The 23895-nt window shown below is 54.0% G+C and overlaps 2 protein-coding genes across 2 annotated transcripts; one reads left to right on the forward strand and one right to left on the reverse strand.

Annotated features, from left to right (window-relative positions):
* Positions 1-1774: 1774 nt before the first annotated feature.
* LRRC61 (leucine rich repeat containing 61) lies at positions 1775-13363 on the forward strand. The gene is made up of 2 exons (XM_007535816.3): positions 1775-1886; positions 12375-13363. The coding sequence occupies exon 2, from the start codon at positions 12401-12403 to the stop codon at positions 13169-13171; it is 771 nt and encodes a 256-aa protein (XP_007535878.1). The 5' UTR covers positions 1775-1886; positions 12375-12400; the 3' UTR covers positions 13172-13363.
* A 186-nt stretch (positions 13364-13549) lies between these two features.
* RARRES2 (retinoic acid receptor responder 2) lies at positions 13550-15937 on the reverse strand. Its single transcript, XM_016193748.2, has 5 exons — positions 15697-15937; positions 15373-15477; positions 14774-14869; positions 13761-13879; positions 13550-13635 (listed from the first exon to the last, which is right to left on the reverse strand). The coding sequence occupies exons 1-4, from the start codon at positions 15868-15870 to the stop codon at positions 13769-13771; spliced, it is 486 nt and encodes a 161-aa protein (XP_016049234.1). The 5' UTR covers positions 15871-15937; the 3' UTR covers positions 13550-13635; positions 13761-13768.
* Positions 15938-23895: the final 7958 nt, after the last annotated feature.

Below are 23895 nucleotides of genomic sequence, written 5' to 3' on the forward strand. Positions count from 1 at the left end.
TCTTCCTCTAGCTCCTCCTCCCCTTTCAATTTCTCTCTGTCTCTTTCCAGTAATAAATATTTAAAAAGAAAAAAAAAGAAATGGCACCAGTATGTGTATTTTTTTAGTTATGAGCAACTATGTAATGTAGATCAAGGAGTTCTGTGGCACAGGCTAGGGGCCTGGGGTCTTGATGAGCACAGAGGCATGTGTCAAACTTTGTCTTAGTCTTTCCAAAACCAAAGGAATGTAACCTTGCAGGTGCTTCCAGGGAGGACTGTCACACTCCAATTTCACACTTCCTTAATCCTAAGAAGCCCCACTCAAGTTTTTTTTTTTTAATTTCTTTATTGGGGAATTAATGTTTTACATTCAACAGTAAATACAATAGTTTGTACATGCATAACACTCCCCAGTTTTCCATATAACAATATAACCCCCACTAGGTCCCCTGTCAGCATTTTTGGACCTATATTCTCCCCCTCACCCAACTCAGAGTCTTTTACTTTGGTGCGATACACCAATTCCAGTTCAGGTTCTACTTGTGTTTTCTCTTCTGATCTTGATTTTCATCTTCTGCCTGAGAGTGAGATCATCCCATATTCATCCTTCTGTTTCTGACTTATTTCACTTAACATGATTTTTTTCAAGGTCCATCCAAGATCGGCTGAAAACAGTGAAGTCACCATTTTTTATAGCTGAGTAGTATTCCATTGTGTACACAGACCACAACCTGCTCAGCCACTCATGTGTTGTTGGACATCTGGGTTGCTTCCAGGTTTTGGCTATTACAAATTGTGCCGCCAAGAACATATGTGTACACAGATCTTTTTGGATGGGTGTGTTGAGTTCCTGGGGATATATCCCCAGGAGAGGAATTGCAGGATCATAGGGTAGGTCCATTTCTAGCCTTCTGAGCGTTCTCCAGACTGCTCTCCACAGGGGTTGGACCCAATGACATTCCCACCAGCAGTGCAGGAGGGTTCCTTTGAGCCCACAGCCTCTCCAGCATTTGCTGCTGCTGCCTTTTCCGATGAATGACATTCTCACAGGAGTGAACCCACTCCAGTTATTTTAATTTTTTATTTATCATTTATTCCCTTTCTTTGCCCTTATTGTTTTATTGTTGTAGTTATGATTGATGTCGTCGTTGTTGGATAGGACAGAGAGAAATGGAGAGAGGAGGGGAAGACAGCGAGGGGCAGAGAAAGACACCTGCAGACCTGCTTCACCGTCTGTGAAGCGACTCCCCTGCAGGTGGGGAACCGAGGGCTCGAACCAGGATCCTTATGCCGGTCCTTGTTATTTGCGCCACGTGCGCTTCCACTGTGCTACCTCCGACTCCCAGCCACTCAAGTTTTGATGAGCACTGATCTTCCAAAGATTTAACTGGATGACACATGCGAAAGTTTCAAGACAGGGCTCTCTCTCTGTCCCTGATCTGGACGGTGGTCATCATGACCTGGGTTTGAACATGGACACCTAACTCTGACCATTTGGACAGCCACACTCCCGAGTGTCCAGGGCCTGAGCACAGAAAGTATTTGGGGAACTCGCTAGCCGGAAAGTGAGGTCACTGTCCACCTGCGAAAGTGTAAGAGCTTTTTCCAACGTCGGAAAACCAAAGTGGCGCTAACTACAACACACGAGGCCCAATTAAGAATGACTTCCGGTCGATGGGACACTGACGACCACTGCTTCCGGTTCCCCGCTCCGAGTGCGCATTGCGTACCAGCCATTGGCTGGAGGAACGAAGACATCCGGCAGCGGCCACTGGCGCCTGCGCATTGGGGGACCGGTGGTCCCTCCCGGAAGTGACCTTGGGCGCCCCGGAAGCTGAGCCGCTAGACTCAGCTGGCCTCGGGCGCTCTCCCCGGCGGGGCGGCCGCACTCGAGTCGGACGTTAGGTAAGCCGGGCGGGCTCCGCGTCGCCACCCCATCCTCCCGGGGACGCCTCGTGGGAGACCACCCCTTCCGGGGCCTGTCCTAGAGCCCCCGCGGGAGGGGGACGCGTTGACCGCCGGGTGGCGTCCATCTTGTCCCCGCAAAGGCTGTCGGGAACGTTGCTGGGCGGGGACCCCGGTGCGGGGCCGCCCCCTCCCGGCGACGTAGACGCCGCCCCTGCGGTTTGGACCGGGCGACCCCGACCCCGCCGAGACCGGCCTCGGGGGCGCGTCCTCGCGGGCTGGGTGGCTTTAAAAATCCAAACATTGATTTTTAAAGATTTTTTTTTTAAAAAAATTATTGTAAAGATGTTTTTCTTTTCTTGTATTGAGTAGGACAGAGAGAAGTTGAGATGGGGGGAGAGACACCTGCAGACCTGCTTCAGGGCACCTGCCGGCTGGGCAGCGGGGACTCGAACCCCGGTCCTTGTGTGCTCAACCGGGTGCGCCACCGCCCCGCTTCCCCCCAAACAGCTTTTTAAAATTTAATTTAATTTTTTAAAATTTATTTCTTTATTGGGGAATTAATGTTTTACATTCAACAGTAAATACAATAGTTTGTACATGCAGAACGTTCCCCAGTTTCCCATTTAACAATACAACCCCCACTATGTCATTCATCATCCTTCAGGGACCTGGATTCTCCCCCCCCCCCCCCCCCCCAGAGTCTTTTACTTTGGTGCGATACGCCAATTCCATTTCAGGTTTTACTTGTGTTTTCTTTTCTGATCTTGTTTTTCAACTTTGCCCCAACAGCTTATGTTAAAAAAAAAAAAAAAACTTTGCCTCGTTAATTCATTTTGTTTTTATTTATTTTTATTTGTTACTAAGAGTGGCTTACAAGAGCGTAAGGTGACAGGGCCTAGTCCCACACCACACCCACCACCTGAATTGTGTGTCTTTCCTTTCTTATTTTTTCTAAGCTGCGTCACCCCCAGGTCCATCCATTTTTTTTTTTTGTCCCAAAGGACACGGTCTCATCTTTTTGATGGCAGAGTAGTACTCCACGGAGTACAGAGCCCCTAACTGCAGTCTCCAGTCATCGGCTGATGGGCATCTAGGCTGCTGCCACTGTTTGGCTGTTGTGAGCAATGCAGCTGTGAGCACAGGGCTGCCCACGTCCCTTGTAATCAGTGTCTGTCCACTGGAGAAATGCCCAAGAGTGGGATTGCTGGGTCACAAGGCACTTCCTCTTTCTCTCCTTCCATCCTTCCATCCATCCATCCATCCATCCATCCTTCCTTTTTGCAAGTTCCCGTGTATCAGTTCTCTAGATTCCACATGAGTGAAACCACCCAGCAGTCGTCTTCTGTTGCTTGAGATTTCATTTCGCTGAGCGTCACCACTTCCAGTTCCATCCACTTGGTCCCAGAGGACACAAGGTCATCTTTTTTGATGGCAGAGTAGTACTCCAGGGAGTACAGAGCCAATAATTTCTGTCTCCAGTCATCGGCTGATGGGCATCTGAGCTGCTTCCATTCTTTGGCTGTTGTGAGCAATACAGCTGTGAGCACAGGGCTGTATTGAACACGGGTCCCTCTGAATTGGTCAAAACATCTTCTTTAAAAAAAAAAAAAGGTTGGACTTGGACTGGGCTTAGTGTCTTGCATCAGAACAAAGGACCCTGGGGGGGGGTTGGGGGCGGGGGTGGGGGAGCGGCTTTCGGGTCCTGGTGCTGTTGGGCGGGGGTGTCGTGCAGAACACTGAGAAAATGTTGCACAGGGACCAGAAACTGCGTTTCCTGCAGACCGCTGATCCCCAGTAAATAAAACGGTTGATTTCCTTACACGAGAGCAGCCCTCTGACAGCGGCAGGCAGCGGCCTGGAGCCTGAGTCCTGTGCTCCGTAGCGGCACCGTCCCCTGGGCATCCCGGTCTCATCTGATGTCACTTTGGCATAATGCAAAGTGTAGTGATGTGTGTGTGTGAGTGAAAGAGAGAGAGAGGGAGGGAGTTGGGACCTTGCACACGCCTGATCTTACTGCTCGGGGGCCACCTTTTCTTTCATTCTGAGAGCGAGAAAAAGGGGAGAGACCTCAGCACCCGGCTCCCTCCTCACCCAGACATCTCCCATGCCATTCCAGGGCCAGTGGCAGCACCCTACCCACTGGACTCTCTGGCCCCTCCTTCCCCAGGTGTGATGATGGTTCCGAACACTCCTGTAGGGTTTGGGGGCCACTGGTCTCCACGCAGGACAGAGCACTGAGCCAGGGAGCCGCTTGCTCAGCTCCTCCATCCCTGCCTCGCCGTCCCCTCAGGTGGGCTGGGAGGTAGATGTGGACCCCAGGACCGAACCCAGCCAGCACTTTGGAATCCCCCGGGCTTGGGGTTGCAGACAGAGACCCTCCGCTCCCCAGTGAAGGAGGTGGGGGGCCCATTCTCAGAAAAAAAAAAAAAATATATAGTTTGTCTGGAAGCCTTGGACTTCCTTTCTGTGTACAGTGGAAAAAAGGGAAGAAAAAGAAAAAGCCTCAGAAGGACTGTCTTGGATGGAGCTTGTGGGAATCATGTGGAGCGAAATGAGCCAGAAAGGAGGATGAATGCCAGATGATCTCGTGCGTGGGGCAGGAAGGGAAAAACAGTGCGGAACTTGGGCTGGGTGTGGCGTATTGCACCAAAGCAGAGGCCTCTGGGGAAGGGGGGTGGAGGAAGAGGACCCAAGTAGGGCGAGAATGTTCTGCAGACACCTGCTCACGGCAGACGAGAAACTGTACTTTGGTCTCAGGGTCCCAATAAAATGACCAAAGAAAGAAAGGAAGGAAGAAGAGACAACAGAGGGAAGAAAGAACACATGTTCCTAGCCGCTTCGTCCCTCCCAGGCTCTGGGGTTGCGGGCCTTGCTCCTTGGCCGTCTGGAAAGAACAGGCTCCCTCCCGGAGCGAAGGATGTTCCTGAGCCCCACTGAGAGCGGCTGCCAGGAGTTCCTTCAGCGCCGAGAGCCTGGCTGGCGGCCCCAGGCCCCTAGAACTTGGGGGGGGGACTGTGTAGGGAGAAGGGAGAGCAGGAGTGTTTGGGGCAGCACCTCACAGCCACCCCCCCCCCCCAGACTCAAGACCCTGCCCCTTGGTTGGTTGCTGGTCACCAGGGAGGTGGCTCAGAGCAGGTGGACGTGGGCCTGGTCCCTGACGACCCCCTACGCTTGGCCCAATTCTGGGGCTGAGCCCGGAGGCCTGTCCCAGGTCCCGCTGGTCTGTCCGGTTCACTGTGGCCGCCCTTGCCGGCCGTGACATAAGGAAGAAGCAGGAGGCAGAGACACAGCACTCTGATGGCTGCTGTCTGCCGCCCAGACCTCAACGCCACTCGCTATGCTGTGTTCTGTGGACCCTGAGGCATATGCCACAGCTGCGGCTCATTAAACACGCCCCAGAGAGAGAGAGAGAGGGAGAGAGATCAGTGGAGCAGCACACTCTGAGCTCCGGGCTGGCCTCCAGACAGCTGCCCTGGCCTGTCCCCAGCTCCGGGCTTCCCCTCCCTCCATCACCACCCCCCACTTCACCTTTCTCCACCTCCGTCGCCGGCAGACTGTGTCTCACGTGCAGGCTCCTGACCTGTAGGCCAGGTGGGGCAGGCGTGGGCTGCACCCCAGCACCGGTCCAGGGCGCCCCTTTGCCCCTGCCAACCCCCCAGCCCCGTGAGCTGCCCCCAGGAGGCATGTTCACGCCGACCTTTCATTTCACATGTCACTGAGAGATGGAGGCGTCCGGAGACGTCCCTCCTCACCCCGACCACACCCCCCACCATCATTCACTGCCCTCCCCCACCCCCACGAAGTGCCCTACCGCTTAGGTCATCAAGGGTCTGGCTTTGCCTCTGAGGTCCCTCAGGCAGCGAGGGACACCTGCTGTCTGTCTGTCTGTCTCTCTTCTGGCATGTCGCACTGAGCCTGGGCCCCTCCGGCTATGAGCTGGCTGTGGCTGATGGCAAGGCTTCTCCTTTCCGCGTCTAGACCACACCTCTGCCCACTCGTTTTTCCTCGGACGCTTGGGCCGTGTGCAGACTTTGCCCATTGCGAATCGTGCTGCAGTGGACAGAGGCGTCCTGGTTAATTATTTTTATTTTGTCTTCTTTATTTACTACTGGGTAGAGGCAGACATTGAGATGGGAGGGGGCGACAGAGAGAGAGGCACCTGCAGGCCTGTTTCACCACTCACAAAGCTTTTCCCCTGCATGTGGGGACCAGGGGCTTGAACCCGGGTCCTTGTGCGTGGCATTGTTGTGTGTGCCCTTAACTAGATGTGCCACTGCCTGCTCCCCCCACCCCAGTGGCTATTTTTCCTTTTTCTTTTCCCTCTACTTGTATTGAAGAGGGAAAAAGGAGAGAGAGAGAGATCGAGCAGGGGGAGATAGGGTGAGAGAGAGAGAGACACCTGCAGACCTGCTTCACCACTTGTGACGTGTCCATCTGCAGGTGGGGAGCCGGGGGCTCGAACCTCAGTCCTTGTGCATAGTAACATGTACACTTAACCAGGTGTGCCACTGCCTGGCCCCCAACATACAGATTTTTTAAAAGAAGTTACTTTATTGCCACTGGAGTTATGACCGAGGCTTGGTGTCAACAGTATGACTCTGCCTCCCCCAGTGACCACTTTTTTTAAAATTATTTTTTGCATAAAGATAGAAATTGAGGGAGTCAGGCGGTAGCACAGCAGATTAAGCGCAGGTGGCACAAAGCACAAGGACCAGTGTAAGGAGCCTGGTTCGAGCCCCCGGCTCTCCACCTGCAGGGGAGTTGCTACATAGGCGGTGAAGCAGGTCTGCAGGTGTCTCTCTGTCTCTCTTCCTCTCTATCTCCCCCTTCTCTCTCAATTTCTCTGTCTCTATCCAATAACAAATTTTTAAAAAGATAGAAATTGAGAGGGTAGGGAGAGGGAGACAGACAAAAGAGAGACCCCTGCAGCTCTGCTTTACCTAAACTTGCAAGACTTTCCCCCTGCCAGTGGGACCAGGGGCTTGGACCTGGGTCCTTGCACATGGTGATATGTGCACTCCACTCGGCCCTGTTTTCGTTTTCAGCCAGAGAACCTTGATGTCCCCAGTGGTGCTGGGGATTCAACCTGGGCCCTCTTGCTCGCAAGGCCTGAATGCTGCCTCTGTGCTAGCTCCCTGGCCCCGCCTGCTGTCCTCCACAGAGGCTGGGAGAGTCCACGTTGCAACCAGCAGTGTGTGTGTGTGTGTGTGTGTGTGTGTGTGTCCTTTTTCGAGCTGCATGACTGCCCTGTCCCATCTGCACCCCTCCCCCAGCAGGGGCCTGGGCTCTCACAGGGTGACTGTGTATCTCTCCCCCCCCCACACACACACACACAACATGCCCTTGGCCAGAAGAATATGGGAGATGTCTCCGTTCCCGTCTGGAAAGAAGGAAGGAATGAGAGAGAACCGCCTACAGCGGAGCTGGGAAACGAGCAGAGAGAGACCCAGGGGAGGAGGTCCTGGGCCCCGGCTCAGTGCCTGGGGGACGTGGGAGGAGCAGCTGGAATGAGCCCCAGCTGTCTGCTCTGGTGGGGTGGGGTGGGGAGTCCCGTTGCTGGTTATGTAAGGCTCAGGGGCCGTGTCAGCTGCGGGAAGGGTGGTCCTGGCCTCCCACAGCCTTGGCCCCCATGCTGCCCGCTGGCTGCCCGCCCACCTGCTCCTGGCAGTGAGCTCATGCTCTCCCTTCTTGTTTTCCCAGCCCAGACCTTGAACCCTCAGAGCAGGACTGCTGGCACCCCTCTCCTGGCCTTCTCCAGCCTGCACTGGGCCTGGGCACAGACTGCCTACAGCACAGTGACAACAGAGCCCCTCCCCTGCCTTTCTGGGGCCGGCTGCCCCCGCTCCTTGGCTAAACACGTACACACACACACACTCATAAACACACACTCATACACACACACACTCATACACACACACACACCCATACACACACACACCCATACACACATACACTTATACACACACACACACAAACCCATATACACACACACACACACACACACACTCATACACACAAACCCATACACACACACACACCCATACACACACACACTTATACACACACACACAAACCCATATACACACACACACACTCATACACACAAACCCATACACACACACACACACCCATACACACACTTATACACACACACAAACCCATATACACACACACACTCATACACACAAACCCATACATACACACACACCCATATACACACTCATACACACACACCCATACACACACCCACACACAAACCCATACACACACACACACCCATATACACACACACACCCATACACACACACACCCATACACACACCCACACACACACCCATACACACACACAAACCCACACACACACACTCATACACACACACTCATACACACACACAATCCTATATACACACTCATACACACACACCCATACACCCACATACAAACCCATACACACACACACAAACCCATTCACACACACACACACACACACTCATATACACACACACAAACCCATATACACACTCATACACACATACATATACTCATACACACACACACACAAACCCATTCACACACTCATATACACACACACACACAAACCCATTCACACACTCATATACACACACACACACACAAACCCATATACACACTCATAAACACACACATACACCCATACACACACATACAAACCCATTCACACACTCATATACACACACACCCATACACACACCCATACACACTGCCCTCTGTGGACTCTCTACTGGTTTTGCAGCTGGAACCTCACTCAGGCCCATCTCAGGTGGTGGCTGCTACTCTCTGATGGCACCCACAAAGAGCTAGATTCTTGGGTGGGGGAAGGGGATGGGCACGGGGACTGGCAGGGCGGCCCCACCCTCCCTGGGGCTCCCCTCTGCCTTCCACCGAAAGTGAAAGTGGGGCGCCCGCCGGTCACCCCACCCCTCCCCCGGCTTCCAACAGAGGCGGCCAGCCAGGTCACGGGGTCCAAAGAGCGTTTGCAGTTTGCCGCTGGTGTTTATAAACAGTCAGGGCGCGGTGGGGCGGCCCGGTGCCCAGGTGCCACGTGCTCTCACGCACCCACGCTGCGGCTCTCCCGGGAGGGCCTGGGGAAGTCACGATGCTGGGAATCTGTTGTTTGAATATAAACTGGGGGCGGGGGGAGGGCTGGGAGATAGTGTGTCTGGCAGAGTGCACACCTTACCACTCTCGAGGGCCCGGGTGTGAGCCCCTGGCACCAGGGGAAGGCTTTTCCTCTGTGTGTCTGAACTTGGGAGAAACGCCTGCTGGGGCAGTGGATTGTGCCTGGGTGAAACCCCAGCTCAGAAATAAACCAATGAGGGAGTCAGGGCGGTAGCGCAGCAGGTTAAGCGCACATGGCGCAAAGCATAAGGGCCGGCGTAGGATCCCAGTTCAAGCCCCCGGCTCCCCACCTGCAGGAGGTCGCTTCGCAAGCCGTGAAGTAGGTCTGCAGGTGTCTGTCTTTCTCTCCTTCTCTCTGTCTTCCTCTCCTCTCTCCATTTCTCTCTGTCCTATCCAACAACAACAACAGCTATAACAACAATAACAACTATAACAAGCACAACAACAAGGGCAACAAAATGGGAAAAATAGCCTCCAGGAGCAGTGGATTCGTAGTGCAGGCACTGAGCCCCAGCAATAACCCTGGAGGCAAGAAAAATAAAATAAAATAAATAAATAAACAAATAAACCAATGAAATAGCTTGGGACCTGGGAGAGATCCCAATGGTTCAGTACTGCCTTGCAAGCCCTAGGCCCCAGGTTCGACCCCTGGTACCACTAGATTGTCAGAGCTGAACAATGCTCTGGTCTCTCCTCTCATCCAAACAAGTCAGTCTTTTTTTTTTTTTTTCTTTTCAAGATATTTTAAATATTTTATTTATTAATCAATGAAAGAGAAGGATACAGAGAGACCAGAGCCCGCTCACCTATGGCTGATGGTGGTGCTGGGGATTGGGCCTGGGGCTGAGGAGCTTCAGGCAGGAGAGTCTTCTTGCAAACTCAAATGCTGTCTCCCCAGCCTGAGTTCAGAGACCTTTAAGAAAATAAAAAAATAGGGAAAGAAAAAAATAAAAGAAAAAATGGGGCCAGGTGGTGGCGCATCTGGTTGAGTGCTCACATTACAGTGCACAAGGACGTGGGTTCTCGTCCCTGGTCCCCATCTGCAGTTGGGGGGAAGCTTCACAAGTGCTGAAGCAGGACTGCAGGCGTCTCTTTTCCTCGCTGTCTCTTCAGTTTCTGTCCCTACCCAATAATTAATTAAAAATAAAATAAAAATAGGGTGGGAGACAGCATCGCGGTTCTACAAAAGGCTTTTGTGCCTGTTAAGTCTCAGGTTTAACCCCTTGCTCCACCATAAGCCTGAACTGACCAGTCCTCTGTCAGATTTAAATGGTTCAAAGGAAGTAACCCCAGAAATCAGTGGTGGTCCAGAGTGGACAGTGAGCGGGGAACAGGTGAGAATTTGCCTGCGGAATAAGTTTGAAAGTGGGAAGAAATGGCAACCTCCCTCCCTGTCCAGTTTGGCGCCCTGTCACTGCAGGGGGGCTCCCTGGCCCTGGGCCTTGCCCATGGTCCTCAGGCCTTGCTTGAGGGGAGGATGGCCGAGTTTGTTCCCCACATGGCTATAGATACCTCACACACGTGGGGCCGGGTGGTGGCGCACCTGGTTGAATGCACACCTTACGGTGCACAAGAACACAGGTTTGAGTCCGCCGTCCCCACCTGCTGGGGGAAAGCTTCACGAGTGGTGACGCAGGGCTGCAGGTGTCTCTCGGTCTCTTTCCCTCTCTATCATTCCCCTCCCTCTCAATTTCTGGTTGTCTCTATCTAATAAATAAATAAATAAAATAATAAATAAAGAAGATTCCTCACACGTAAACTCAAATTTGAGGAGAAAGCAAGAGAGTGCGAGAAACCATGCCCACAGCAGCTTCTTAGGAACCCCCAGGCCCCCCACCCCGCCTCAACCACGCCTGCACCAGTTACCATTCCCCTCTTCCCATGTATTGAAACTTCCCTGAGAGCATGTGTTCCGGCAGGGTGCAGCTGTGTCTGTGTTCCCCCACGTGCTCCCCGTTCATTTCCTGACCTCCATATTGGCACCCAGGTTCCAGACCCGGGGCCTGCGGGGTGTAATGCGTGAAGGGCTGCTAAGCTCTCTCCCCCGGGTCTGCAAAATTCACAGGGGAGCACAGACAATAGGTACGCGGTTTCCAAATCCTTTCTTAAGTCGTGAGGGAGGGTCCGTGCAGAGACGATAGAGAAGAATCAGCTCAGGGACAGGTTGCTGGGGGTCCCAGAGTCCTCAGAAGGCCTCTCCATGAGCACATCTCCTCTTAAACTGGCTCCCTGACCCAGATTCCTCCCTGTGGGCACCTTGTGCCCCAACTCCACGTGTGCAGACTCCCTGAAAACGGTGTGCTGAGCATTTCTGACGTCAGGCTTCCCCATCCTTGTTTCTGGAAGTTCTACTGATGGTGACCTCTACAACTGTGTTTGCTAACTATGTTATTTGTCTGCAAGGTGCATTCCTGTGGCTCGTAACACCATGAGGCCTGTATTTCAGGCCCCATTATCACAAAACCCGGCTCTAAGGCAAAGTCTGATATTTCAGAGTCCTGCCCACAGGCAGAAGAGGGTGCACTGCCCTGTGTCTGGTTGCTGCTCTGAGGGCCTGGAGATTGTGCCTGGGTTAACGGGAATTAACTCAGGATCTTACAGCATCAAAAGAATGTACCTGACATTGTGATGTTTGGACAATGAGTTTCAAGCACCCTTACCCTGATGTTTTCTTCCTTAGAAATGTATTCTGATCTTTGTCTTTGGAGAATTTGCTTTTTTTAAAAAAAAAAAAAATTGTTATCTTTATTTATTAATTGGATATAGGCAGCCAGAAATTGAGAGGGAAGGGGGAGATAGGGAGAGAGACAGAGAGACACCTGTAGCTCTGCTTCACCACTCGTGAAGTTTTCCCCCTGCAGGTGGGGGCCAGGGGCTTAAACCCTGGTCCTTGAACATTGTAACATGTGTGCTCAACCAGGTGCGCCACCCCCCAGCTCCAGTCCTTGCAGTGATGTATAACCACCTGCTGTTTTGTCTGAACAATGCCATGCAGTGCACAAGCCTTACAAATAAACTCTCCGGGAAGCTTGGGCTGGGGGCTCACACCTGGCACCGTCCCAGCTGGGGCTGTCCTGTGTGTCCCCACCCCAAACCTCTTCTGAGCAGCTGTGGTGACACCGTGGTGACATTCTCCCCACCCAGGGGTGCGGCTCATCTCAGGGCCCAGAGAACCCCCCACAAAGTGTCTCTGCTCTCAGGGGTGTCTCATGACCCCTGTGCTGTCCCTCCACAGGGGAGGGAGGGGGGCACAGCTGGGTGGGTGGGCGGTGCGCCCCTGCTTTGGGGCCCATGTCCTCAGAGGCCTGCTGGCTTTTGTCTGCTCAGGGACCCGCCGGACCCCAGGAGCATCCATGGAGCCCGGCCAGCCGGTGGGGGCGCGGTTGACCCCCCAGCTGCTGAAGGCGCGCTCTGGGGAGTTCGCGCTGGACTCCATCCTGCTGCTCAAGCTTCGGGGCCTGGGGCTGGCGGACCTGGGCTGCCTGGGCGAGTGCCTGGGCCTGGAGTGGCTGGACGTGTCCGGCAACAAGCTCACCCACCTGGGCCCCCTGGCCGGCCTGCGCCAGCTCGCGGTGCTCAACGTGGCCGGCAACCGGCTGGCCAGCCTGGAGCCACTGGCCGCCTGCGAGCGCCTGCAGAGCCTCAACGCGGCGGGCAACCTGCTGGCCAGCCCCCGGCAGCTGCAGTGCCTGAGCGGCCTGCAGGCCCTGGAGCAGCTGCGGCTGCGGGACCCCCTGGCCCGGCTCAGCAACCCGCTGTGCGCCGGCCCCGACTACCGTGCGGCCGTGCTGGGCCTGCTGCCCCGGCTCAGGGCGCTGGACGGCCAGCGGGTGGGCATCCGCGGGGGCGACCTGGACCAGCTGTGCCGGGACCTGGACGGACCCCCGGAGCCCCACGCCACCCCCACCCTGCCCCCCCCTGCCCGGCCCTGGGTGCCGTCTGGCTACTGGGAGCCGGCCGGGCCTGAGTCCCGCACAGGCTCCATCCTGGACGAGGCCTGTCGCCAGTTCCAGGACTCGCTGCGGGAGTGCCGGGAGCTGGACCTGCGGGCAGGGGACAGCCTGGCCCGGGCTCAGCGTGCCCTCGGCCCCGCCCTTGCCCCTGCCGCCCCTGGTACCTTCTGAAGACCGGCGGGCAGCTGTGCCTCTGGCCGCTCGATTGACCAGCGCTGAGAAAGGCCTCCACCCCGAACATGGGCAGCATGTAGTAGGTGGTGGTGGCCCAGGGCCGTTTGCCATCTGCTGTGACCTCACCCCCGGGCCCCAGTTTGTGTCCCACGCCTGCAGGAGCCCCCATTAAATGCCTGTTCATTCCCATCCTGGCTTGTCCCTCCATGGCCGCCTGTCCCTGCTCTCCTGGGGTGGGGGCACACACCCAAGTCCCCATGTCCCCCAGGCTGTGCCCGGCACCCCCTTGGGCTTCGTGTCTCCCACGGAAGACCGTTCGGGGCGCTGGGCCTCCCCCTGTGCACCCCTGCACCAGTGAGCAGAACAGAGGCAGCATGGGGGTGGGACATGGTTTATTGGTCCCAGTAGTGGGGGGTTGTGGGGAGGAAGGTGGCCACAGCTGTCCACAGAGAGAGCGGATCCTAGAGTGAAAGGGAGACAGGCTCTGGTGTGAGGGGCTTGTTTTGGGACCCCTGTCCCGCCCCAAGCCCCACCTCGGGGTTGTCCCTGCCGCCCACTGTCCCCTGTCTCCAGACCCCACACCTACCTGTGGGCTCAGCTGCCGGCCAGGCCCCTGGAGAAAGCGAAGCGTCCAGGCAGGCCGCTGGGGTCCTCGCCTGCCTGCTCCACCTTGCTGCAGCGAGCCTCCATGTGCCGCTCCGGCTCCTGCCAGGCCAGCGGGTCAGTGCCAGGGGCGATGCCCAGCCACATGGGGAAGTGCCCACCCCAGAATAGTGCCCGCACAAGGGCAGTGCCCACCCAGGAGCAGTATGCACCCAGAAGGCAATGTCCACCAAGAAACCAGTGCCCACCCTCCTCCACACCCCAGGTCTCTGGCCCAGGCCCAGGCCCAGGCCCAGGCCCAGGGCTGTGCCCTCCCAGGAATAGAGTGCACCTGAAAGCAGTGCTCACCTAGGAACCAGTGCCTGCCCAGGAGCAGGGCCCTCCTCCCCTAGTCCTCACCTGCTTACCTCATCTCTCCCTCCAGTACCCCCAGCTCCATGCCTCTTCCTCCACCCCCTTCCTGCCCACCACTGTTCATTCATGCATCCTTCTCCTTCTTTTAAATTGTCACCAAGGTTATCACTGGGGGCTTGGTGCCAGCATGTGAACCCACCACCACTCTCAGGGGCCATTCCCTACCCGCCCCACTGACTTATTTTATTTGATAGAACAGAGCGAAGTTGAGAGGAGAAAGGGAGAGAGACAGACACCTGCAGACCTGCTTCAGCACTTTTGAAACATCCCCCAGCCCTGTAGGTGGGGAGCAGGGACTTGAACCCTTGTGCATGGTGACCTGTGCACTCGACCAGGCGCAGCCCCACCTGACCCCATTCATTCATCTTTGTGAGGTGCCCTGGCCCAAACCAGGGCTTCCCAGAGGAATGGTACCACAGAACTGCTTCCCCAGCCCAGTCTTTGTGTCTCTGTTCCCCAGAGATAAAGAGAGACACCACCATCCAGCTCCACCCATTTTTGTCCTCAGTAATAGCCCTCCCCCACAAAAGGCCTGTTTCGTGCCCCTGAGCCCCCACCCAGGCCCTCCCTGCACACTCTTACCCATGGGGCCTGCGTCTGGATGGGGCAGTGGACCATCCGGCCCAGGACCTTCCCCTCGAAGTCTAGTTTGATGCAGGCCAGGCAGTACCTCTTTCTCTGGGGAGGGGGATCCAGGGTTGGGTGGGGGCTGTGGCACCACCAGGGTGCAAGCTGGGGCTGGGGCTGTCTGCGGGGAGACAGATCCCCCCGCTGGCCCTGGGATGAGGGGAGAGGCCATGCAGGCCGGCTGGCCTTGGCGCCCCCTGGGCTGGCTCCACCGGAAGCCTCAGAGGATCCTGGGAAATCCCCAAGCGCTGGTGGGGGGTGGAGGGGAGATGACCCCCATTCTGGGGCTTGTGGTCACAGTGACCTGCAGCCTGAGGTGGGAACTCAGGAGGACAGACCCACAAACACATGTGCATGCTCACACACACTCATACATGCTCACACATGCGCACACACATGCTCACACATGCTGACACACTCACACACATACTGACACACACATGCTCACACACGGCTCTCACACACATGCTCACACATGCTCACACACATGCACACTCACACACGCCCATGATGCATGCACCAGCTGGGTAGAGACCCCAAGAGCCTGCACTCACCCCATTCCGCTTGAGGCCACACTCCACCGTCTTCCAGTCCTTCTTGCGGCAGCTGGTCTGCTGGAGCTTAAATTCCAGCCTCACAAAAGTCCCTGAGGGGAAGGGCTGGAAGATACCCAGGTAGGCGGCCAGCTGAGCAGCACCAGCCATTCTGGGATGTGAGGCCGCCTCCTCCGGGAAGCCTCCCGGAGGCTAGGGGCTGGGGGCGGTGGAGGGGGGGCTTTCCCGGCTTCACTGACCACCCGTTGACCTCCTGGAAACATGCTGGGCTCCTGACACTCCCCCCCCCCATATCAGCCCTGCCCCGGGGCCGGTGCCACTGACCACATCCGAGGCGATGTCCATGCTGGTCACCTGGAAGGCCCACTGCACAGGCGGATGCTTGTGGAACTCGTCCAAGGCCACCTGCAGGCCCCGGCTCTGAGCCTCTGAGAGGTCCACACTGCTGCCCCGGCCGGTCCAGGCCAGCCACAGGGCCAGAGGGACCAGCCACCACATGGCTTCACCTTGTTACCTGCAGGGAGCAGGAAGCCTCAGCCCCTGGGGCCAGGAACCTGGGAGGAGGACGAGGACGAAGAGGAGGAGAGGTCTTCTGCCCAGCTGACCCTGGGACCCCCCCCCCTCCTCTCTGTGCCCCACCCCCAGCTTTGGTGCTCCATTTTGGACTTGTGCTGAGTGAGTGAGCCCTTCTGCTCAGGGGTGGGGGGCAGCCGTGTGCCCACTCCTGTCCTCCCCCATCTCCCCTCAGGGGATCTCGGAGCCCCTCTCTCTGCTCCCCCCTTCAGCCTCCAGTCAGCTGTTCCTAGTGTCCTCAGTTTTCCGTCTCTGTGTCCAGCGCCCCTCTTGAGCAAGCTGCCTTCCTGGGGGCAGCAGGAGAGGGGCAGGGCAGACAATATTCTGAATCTTGGGGGGGGCATAAACACATGGAAGGGGTCCAGAGTGGGTGGGGCCCCACCAAGCTTAACCATTTCAGGCCTGGTGTCACCACCTGCCGTCAGAGACTCCTCAGACTCCAAGCCAGGGCCCTTCAGAGACTCCTCTGGCCTCGTTCCCCCCCCCCCCCACCTCCCTCTTCTCACTCCCTAGCCTCTTAATTTTTGGTCATCCACCAAGACCACCACCACTGAGCCCCACTCTCTCCCGACCCCTCCCCAGTCCCCACTGGGGTCTCCAGAGCTGTCAGACCCGCCTCATAGCTGCTTGCTCCCAGGTTCTGGGAGCAGAAGGTCACACGTGGAGGCTGAGGTCCCGCCGTGGGCAGCCCCCCACCATAAGCCATGGGCTCCCGGATGGTTCGAGACTCCTTCCCCTGTGGCCCCCACCCACCCCACTTCTGCACCAGGCTCCCCTCCTACCTCCTTCCTTGGTCTGCTCTCCCAGCTCTGTCTCTTGGCCCAGCTGTCAGTGGCTTCCTGCCCTCACACCCCCTGCGGGTTGGCCCCCCTCTCCTCCCACCCCTGCCCCCTCCCTGTGAGCCCCAGGCTCCTCCCCAGCCCTGCCGGTCCCTCCTCCCTGCCACAGCCCAGCCCAGCCCAGCCCGGCCCCCCTCCCACCACACACAATTCTAAGGCTGGGACCCTGGCCTTGACCTGGGGAGCCATCTCCATCCCTCCTCCCAGCAGCACCCCACTGGACGGTCCAGGCCAGGCCTCCTCTACCCAGAGCCAGGGCTGCACCCAGTCAGGGGAAAATCCTCCCCCCCTCTGTGCAGCCCTCCCCCAACTGGAAGACACTGGGGGGGGGGGTCACTGGGTCCCAGTGTCCTAAGGTCACTTGGCAGGAAGGCAGTTCCCAAGGTGACTCACCTCTGTGACCGGCAAAAGTCCTGGCTGAGTAACGCCCCCCCCTACCCTCAGTGGCCACGCTGGGGGGGTTCTCGTGGGGTGTGGGCGCTCAGGGCAGGGCTCCATGCTGTGGGGGACACGGGTGGGGGCTCGTTGAAGCATCAGTTTAACACCTGCATGTGGTGTGACAAGAAACAGGACTGACCTGGACTTAGGTAACATAATGGGGGGTGGGGGAGGGCTGGGAGGCACCCCAGGTAAGCGGGGTGTGTTGGGGTCACCCCGTGTATGTTCCTGAGCTCTGGTATTGTTTTTTATTAAAAAAATATTATCAGGCAGGGTGGTGGCAGAACCGGTTAAGCGCATACATTCCAGGGCACAAGTACCCGGGTTCAAGGCCCTGGTCTCCGCCTGCAGGGTTGTGGGGGAGGGGCTTCACAGGCAGTGAAGTAGGGCTACAGGTCTCTCTCTTCTCCTCTCCTTTCTCCCTCTCGATTTCTCTCTGACTTTATCAAATAAAAAAAAACATATATATTAAAATTATTTTTTAAGATTTATTCATTTCCCCTTTTTTGCCTTTTTTATTGTTGTAATTATTATTGTTGTTGTTATTGATGTCTTCATTGTTGGATAGGACAGAGAGGAAGGGAAGACAGGGGGAGAGAAAGACACCTGCAGACCTGCTTCACTGCTTGTGAAGCAACAACCCTGCAGGTGGGGAGCCGGGGGCTTGAACCGGGATCCTTAGGCCAGGTCCTTGTGCTTTGTGCCACATGCACTTAACCTGCTGCGCTACTGCCTGACTCCCATTGATTTTTTTTTCAGTTGTCAGGAGGGTTTTGGCTGGGACATGATGCCTGCATGATGAACCCCCCACTCTTGATGGATGCCCTTTCCCTCCCCCTCCCCACCCCTTCCTCCTTTTTCTTATTTGAGGGGATAGAGAGATTGTGAGGGGAGGAGGAGATAGGGGGAGAAACAGACACCTGTAGCCCTGCTTCCCCACCCCCATAAGGGTTCAAAACCCCAGGGGTTTGAACCCAAGTCCTTGTGTGTGTGATAGTGTGTGTGTGTTTGTGTGTGTGTGCGCGTGCGCGCTGAGCACTAAGCTCAAGTGTTGAATGAAGGCTCATGCCACGCTGGGGCAGCACACTTGCAAACTAGATTAGACAGCGCAGTGGTTCTGCAAAGAGACTATTACGCCTGAGGCTTCAAAGTCCCAGGTTCAATCCCTTGCACTACCACAAGCCAGAACTGAATAATGCTCTGGTAAAAATAAATAAATAAATAAGAAAAAGAAAAGGAAATGGAAGTTCACACTAATAATAGTCTTTCCAAACTCACTTAAGCATTCCTTCCAAGTAACTAAGTCAGGTTGCCAAACCTGCCACCACACCGACAAAGCTAATTTTTTTTTTCTTAGAAGAACCGTCTTGACTCTGAAGCAAAAGCACACCTGTTTCTAAAGGATCCTTAAGTCATCTGTGGAGATTCCAAACAGCGCTGGGCACACTGGCATTCTCCTTGTCGTCCCTGCAGTCAGTTCACTTAGCACTGCCACTGCCCTGACCTCCCAGGCGGCTGGATGACACGTGGGGGGGGGGGCGAGGGCTACATAGTACTAAGTGCAAGGATACGCACAAGGACCTGGGTTCGAGCCCCCGGTCCCCACCTGCAGGGAGAACACTTCACAAGTGGTGAAGCAGGTCTGCAGGTGTCTGTCTTTCTCTCCCCCTCTCTGTCTTCCCCTCCTCTCTCCATTTCTCTCTGTCCTAACAACGACAACATCAATAACAACAACAATAATAACTACAACAACAACAAAAAACAACAAGGGCAACAAAAGGGAAAATAAATAAATATATAAAAAAGATAGAAAGAAAGACTGGGGAACCCCATGGATGCTGGAAGAGTAGTATTTGTTCTCTCTGTCTCTCCCTCTGTCCCTCAATTTTCTCTCTGAACTAAGAGAATAAGGCAGTCGGCCTGGGGGTGTTTGTCACTGAGTGGCCACTGGACATACACAACATTCTAGCATACATTTTTTTAAAAAGAGTCTTAGATATTAATCCACACGCAAAAAACACATCAAAGTCATAATTATTGATTACTATTATTTAAAGTTTATTTTGAATTTTTTTACATCAAAAAACATTCAATTGACTATTGGTTGACAATACTGTAAGATTCGGGGAGTGCAGTCCCAGACCGTGACCTGTGTGACCCTAAGCGCCCGACCCCCAAAGTGCACTGCTGTCACTCCAGCAAGATGAAGCCTCCATTCCCCCCAGCCCCTTCCCTCTCTGGTAACCACCTTTTCTCCCCTCGGGGTCCAATAGCTATTTCTGTTGCATTTGTTTTGTTGATTCATATTCCACGTGAGTGAAATCATTTGAAATCCTATTTAAAGATTTCTTTTGGGAGTCAGTTGGTAGCACAGCGGGTTAAGCGCAGGTGGCGCAAAGCGCAAGGACTAGCCTAAGGATCCCGGTTCGAGCCCCCGGCTCCCCACCTGCAGGCGAGTCGCTTCACAGGTGGTGAAGCAGGTCTGCAGGTGTCTGTCTTTCTCTCCCCCTCTCTGTCTTCCCCTCCTCTCTCCATTTCTCTCTCTCCTATCCAACAATAACAATAACTACAACAATAAAACAATAGGGGCAACAAAAGGGAATAAAAAAAAATAATAAAAGAATCTTTAAAAAAATATTTCTTTTTTATGGTTCTCCTTCCCCTCTTCCTCCTCTCCTCCTCCTCTTCCTCTTTCTTCACCAAAGCACTGCTCAGCTCTGGCTGATGGTGGTGCTGAGGACTGAACCTGAGACCTTGGAGCCTCAGGCATAAGAGGTTTTTTTTTTTTTTTTTTTGCATAACCATTGTGCTTTCTCCCCCGCCCTATCTATTTCTTTATGTGTATATTTTTCTGAGAGAGCTGGAGACAGAGAGCAGAACTCTGCTCAGCTCTGGTAAGTGAGCAGTGCTGAGGATTGAACCTGGGGCCTCTGGGGTCTCATGCATGACATTCATGTGCTCTAGGGTGCGGGGATCAACGTCACTACTAGAGCCCTGCTCAGCTCTGGCTGATGGTGCTGCTGTGGGGCCTCAGAGCCTCAGGCAGGAGAGCCTCTTTGCAGAACCATTATGCCACCTGTCCCCATTTGTTTATTCATTTTAATGAGGGAGAAGGAGAAAGTGGACCAGGTGGTGGTGCACCTGACTGAACGCACAGTGCGCATGGACCCGGGTTCAAGCCCCCGGTCCCCACCTGCAAAGGGAAAGTCTCAAAGTGGTGAAACAGGACTGCACGTGTCTCTCTTTCTCCCTCTCCATCCTCCCCCTGCCTCCTTTCAATTTCTGGCTGTTTCTATCCAATAAATAAATAGAGATGAGAGAGAGAGAGAGAGAGAGAGAGAGAGAGAGAAGGAGAAAGCAAGGGAGAGGGGGAGAGAGGAAGAGGCAAAGACACTGGAGCACTGTTGAGCTCTGGTTGATGGTGGTGCAGGGGGTTGAGCCTGGGACTTCACGTGCCTCAGGCATTAGCGTCTGTTGCATAAACTGCTATGCTGTCTCCCTGATCCACGCAGTCTCTCCTCTCCCTCCTCTTCCTCCTCTTCCTCCTCCTTCATGTTGTCACTGATGATTGAATGCTTGGTTATCTTTCTGTTTGTTTCAAGAAAACCTCGGAGTTAACAGCACATCACATCTGAGGAAAAACCAAAACAAAACAAACCTCTTCCATGAGGTAACCAGTGAGTCTTGGCAAAGAGAAGCTCATTAGGCCCACTGTCTCTCTCTCTCTCTCTCTCTCAACACACACTCACACACTCACCACATCTGCACTGAAATGCTGAGTGATGCTCACAGCTGTGCCCCTGCCCTGTGGGGAAAGCCTGGCTGGGAGAAACAAATGAGGCAGTGTCAGCCAGCCGGTCAATGCTCCACCGCCTCAGTCCTGCTAGACAGGGCACAGGCTCGCTCGTTAGGGCGAGACAGGGCTACAGATACTCACAGATGCAGGGAATGCTTTGAGAGGCAAAAGCAAGCAACTATTGCTGCGTCTGTCTTCAGAAGGAAATAAATAAATAAATAAAAGTAACTGTTGCTGTGTCTGTCTTTGCAAGATATTTGGGTGTTCAGCCAAACTGAGATCCAGCCCTTGCCAGAGTCACGTACAGAGACATCTGTCACTGCAGCCACATTTGTAGCAGCAAAACATAAGAATCAGTCGGAACATCAGCATGGTGTGGGTAGTGAAAACCCCACAAGCAAAAAGGAGGGGGAGGGGGAACATGGTCAGAACTCTGATGGTGGGAAAGGTGGGAATTACACCCCTGTTATCTCGTAATTTTGTAAATCAATATTAAATCACTAATAAAATGTCAATAGGTGATATGTCAGATAAAAAAATATTTCCTGGGCAGACGACCCCACCTGGAGCTCCAATTCCCCAGAGCCCTGCCCCACTAGGGAAAGAGAGAGACAGGCTGGGAGTATGGATCCATGTTCAGCGGGGAAGCAATTACAGAAGCCAGACCTTCCACCTTCTGCATCCCACAGTGCCCCTGGGTCCATATTCCCAGAGGGATAAAGAACAGGAAAGCTGTCAGGGGAGGGGATGGGATACGGAGTTCTGGTGGTGGGAAGTGTGTGTGGTTGTAGCCCTCTTATCCTATGGTTTTGTCAATGTTTCCTTTTTATAAATAAAAAGATTTTAAAAAAACCCTTATTAACACTCCAAACACTAATGAGAAGGAACACACGAGGGGGTTGGGCGGTAGCGCAGCGGGTTAAGTGCACGTGGCGCACATGGCACAAGGACCAGCATAAGGATCCCCACCTGCAGGCTAGTCTCGTCACAGTCAGTGAAGCAGGTCTGCAGGTGTCTGTCTGTCTCTCCCGCTCTCTGTCCTACATTTCTCTCTGTCCTATCTATCCAACAAGGATGACATCAACAATAACAATAATGACCACAACAAGGCTACAACAACAAGGGCAACAATAGGTGGGAAAATGGCCTCCAGGAGCAGTGGATTCATGGTGCAGGCACTGAGCCCCAGCAATAACCCTGGAGGCAAAACAAAAAAAGAGAGAAAGGGACACATGCACCCCTATGTTCATGGCTACATGATTCACAAGAGTCAAAAAGAGTAGAAGCAGCCTAAATGTCCATAAACAGAGAGCTGGCCAAAGAAGTTCTGGGATATATAGTCCATGGAATTCTACTCTGCCATCAAAAATATGACAGTGTGTTGTTTGGGACAAAATGGAGGGAACCGGAGGTCACAGTGCTTAGCAAAATAGTAAAGAGATGAAAGACAGCTACTGGATGGTTTCACTCATGGAATCTAGAGAGCTAATACACAGGAACTTGCAAAAAAAAAAAAAAGAAGAAGTAAGTAAATTGTTTCTAAGACTTATAAGAAGTCTGGTGGTGATCTTTGGAGGTGGGAGGGGTGGGGACACAGAGCTCTGGCGTGGGGTGGGGTGTGTAACTAGACCCTGTCACCTTACAACCTTGTAAACACTATTAATCACAAATAAACAATGGAGGGGAAAAAACAAACAAAAATTCCCCCCTAGTGACTCTTTTATTCTTTTCTGTGTTTGATAATTTTAAAAAAAGAGGCCCTTTTGTATGACAATATAAAATAAATGTGATTTAAACTTTAAAAAAACAGAATGTGGAAAGTAGCTATCAGAGGCCACAGAGAGCTTTAAGGTGCAATGTTTGTGCTGGGTGTCTCTGTCTCTGTCCCTGTCCCTGTCTGTCTCTGTCCTGCTTTGGATAACGGGACAAATTTTCATGGAATTTCCAAACAGAGCAAACTCCAGGGAGCTGAAGTGGAGGGACTTTTCACATTTTTTTCATTCTTAAAACTTTTGTGTTGTTGTTTTTGTTGTTATCCCCAAGGCTTCACTGGCTCCAGGTCAACTTTTTTTCAGAGAGAGGGAGAAGGAGAAGGAGAGGGAGAGGGAGAGGGAGAGGGAGAGGGAGAGGGAGAGGGAGAGGGAGAGGGAGAGGGAGAGAGAAAGAACCACAGTGCTGAAACTTCCCCAGACCAGTGGGGGCTGGGCTTGAGCCCTGGTTCTGTGCTTGGTAAAGCAGGTCACTCCCCAGGTGAGCTATCTCCCTGGCTTAAGAATTTATTGTCAAGAACAGTTTTAAACGCAGGGAAAAAGAAAGAAAGAAAGTCTAGGGTAAACAGACGGTTTGGGGACCCAAAAGCGGAGGGGATGGTGGAGAGCTGTAACTGCGTTTCTGTGACAACAAGCCCATGACTCAGAGTGTCCTTAGCAAGGGGGGGGGCAGGGAGGTGCAGAGTGCACAGGGTCTGCTCCCCACACTTGCCCATCCCTCTGGTTCCACTGCTTGTTAATATTTTTCATTAGTCTAGTGAGGGAGCCAAGCTGGGCACAGTGTTATTAACCAAAGTCCTTAGGTCACATTGGGGGTTGACATTTGGGGTGGATACATAATAAACACATATGTCATGAGGCTAGTTTCCAGAATAGCCTAAATAACTGCTCTAAAAATACCCTATGTGTGACCTATTCTCTCTCCCCACCCACCCCCTGGTAACCACTGAACTATTTATTGCTCCCTCCCTCCCTCCCTCCCTCCCTCCCTTCCTTCCTTCCTTCCTTCCTTCCTTCCTTCCTTCCTCTCTCTCTTTCTCCCTCCTTCTCTCTCTCTTAGTTATTTAATACTGATTTAAATTTATTGTTTCAGTAGTTGATCCGTTCC

This window comes from Erinaceus europaeus, chromosome 8 (genome assembly GCF_950295315.1).
Source record: "Erinaceus europaeus chromosome 8, mEriEur2.1, whole genome shotgun sequence".
NCBI lineage: Eukaryota > Metazoa > Chordata > Mammalia > Eulipotyphla > Erinaceidae > Erinaceus > Erinaceus europaeus.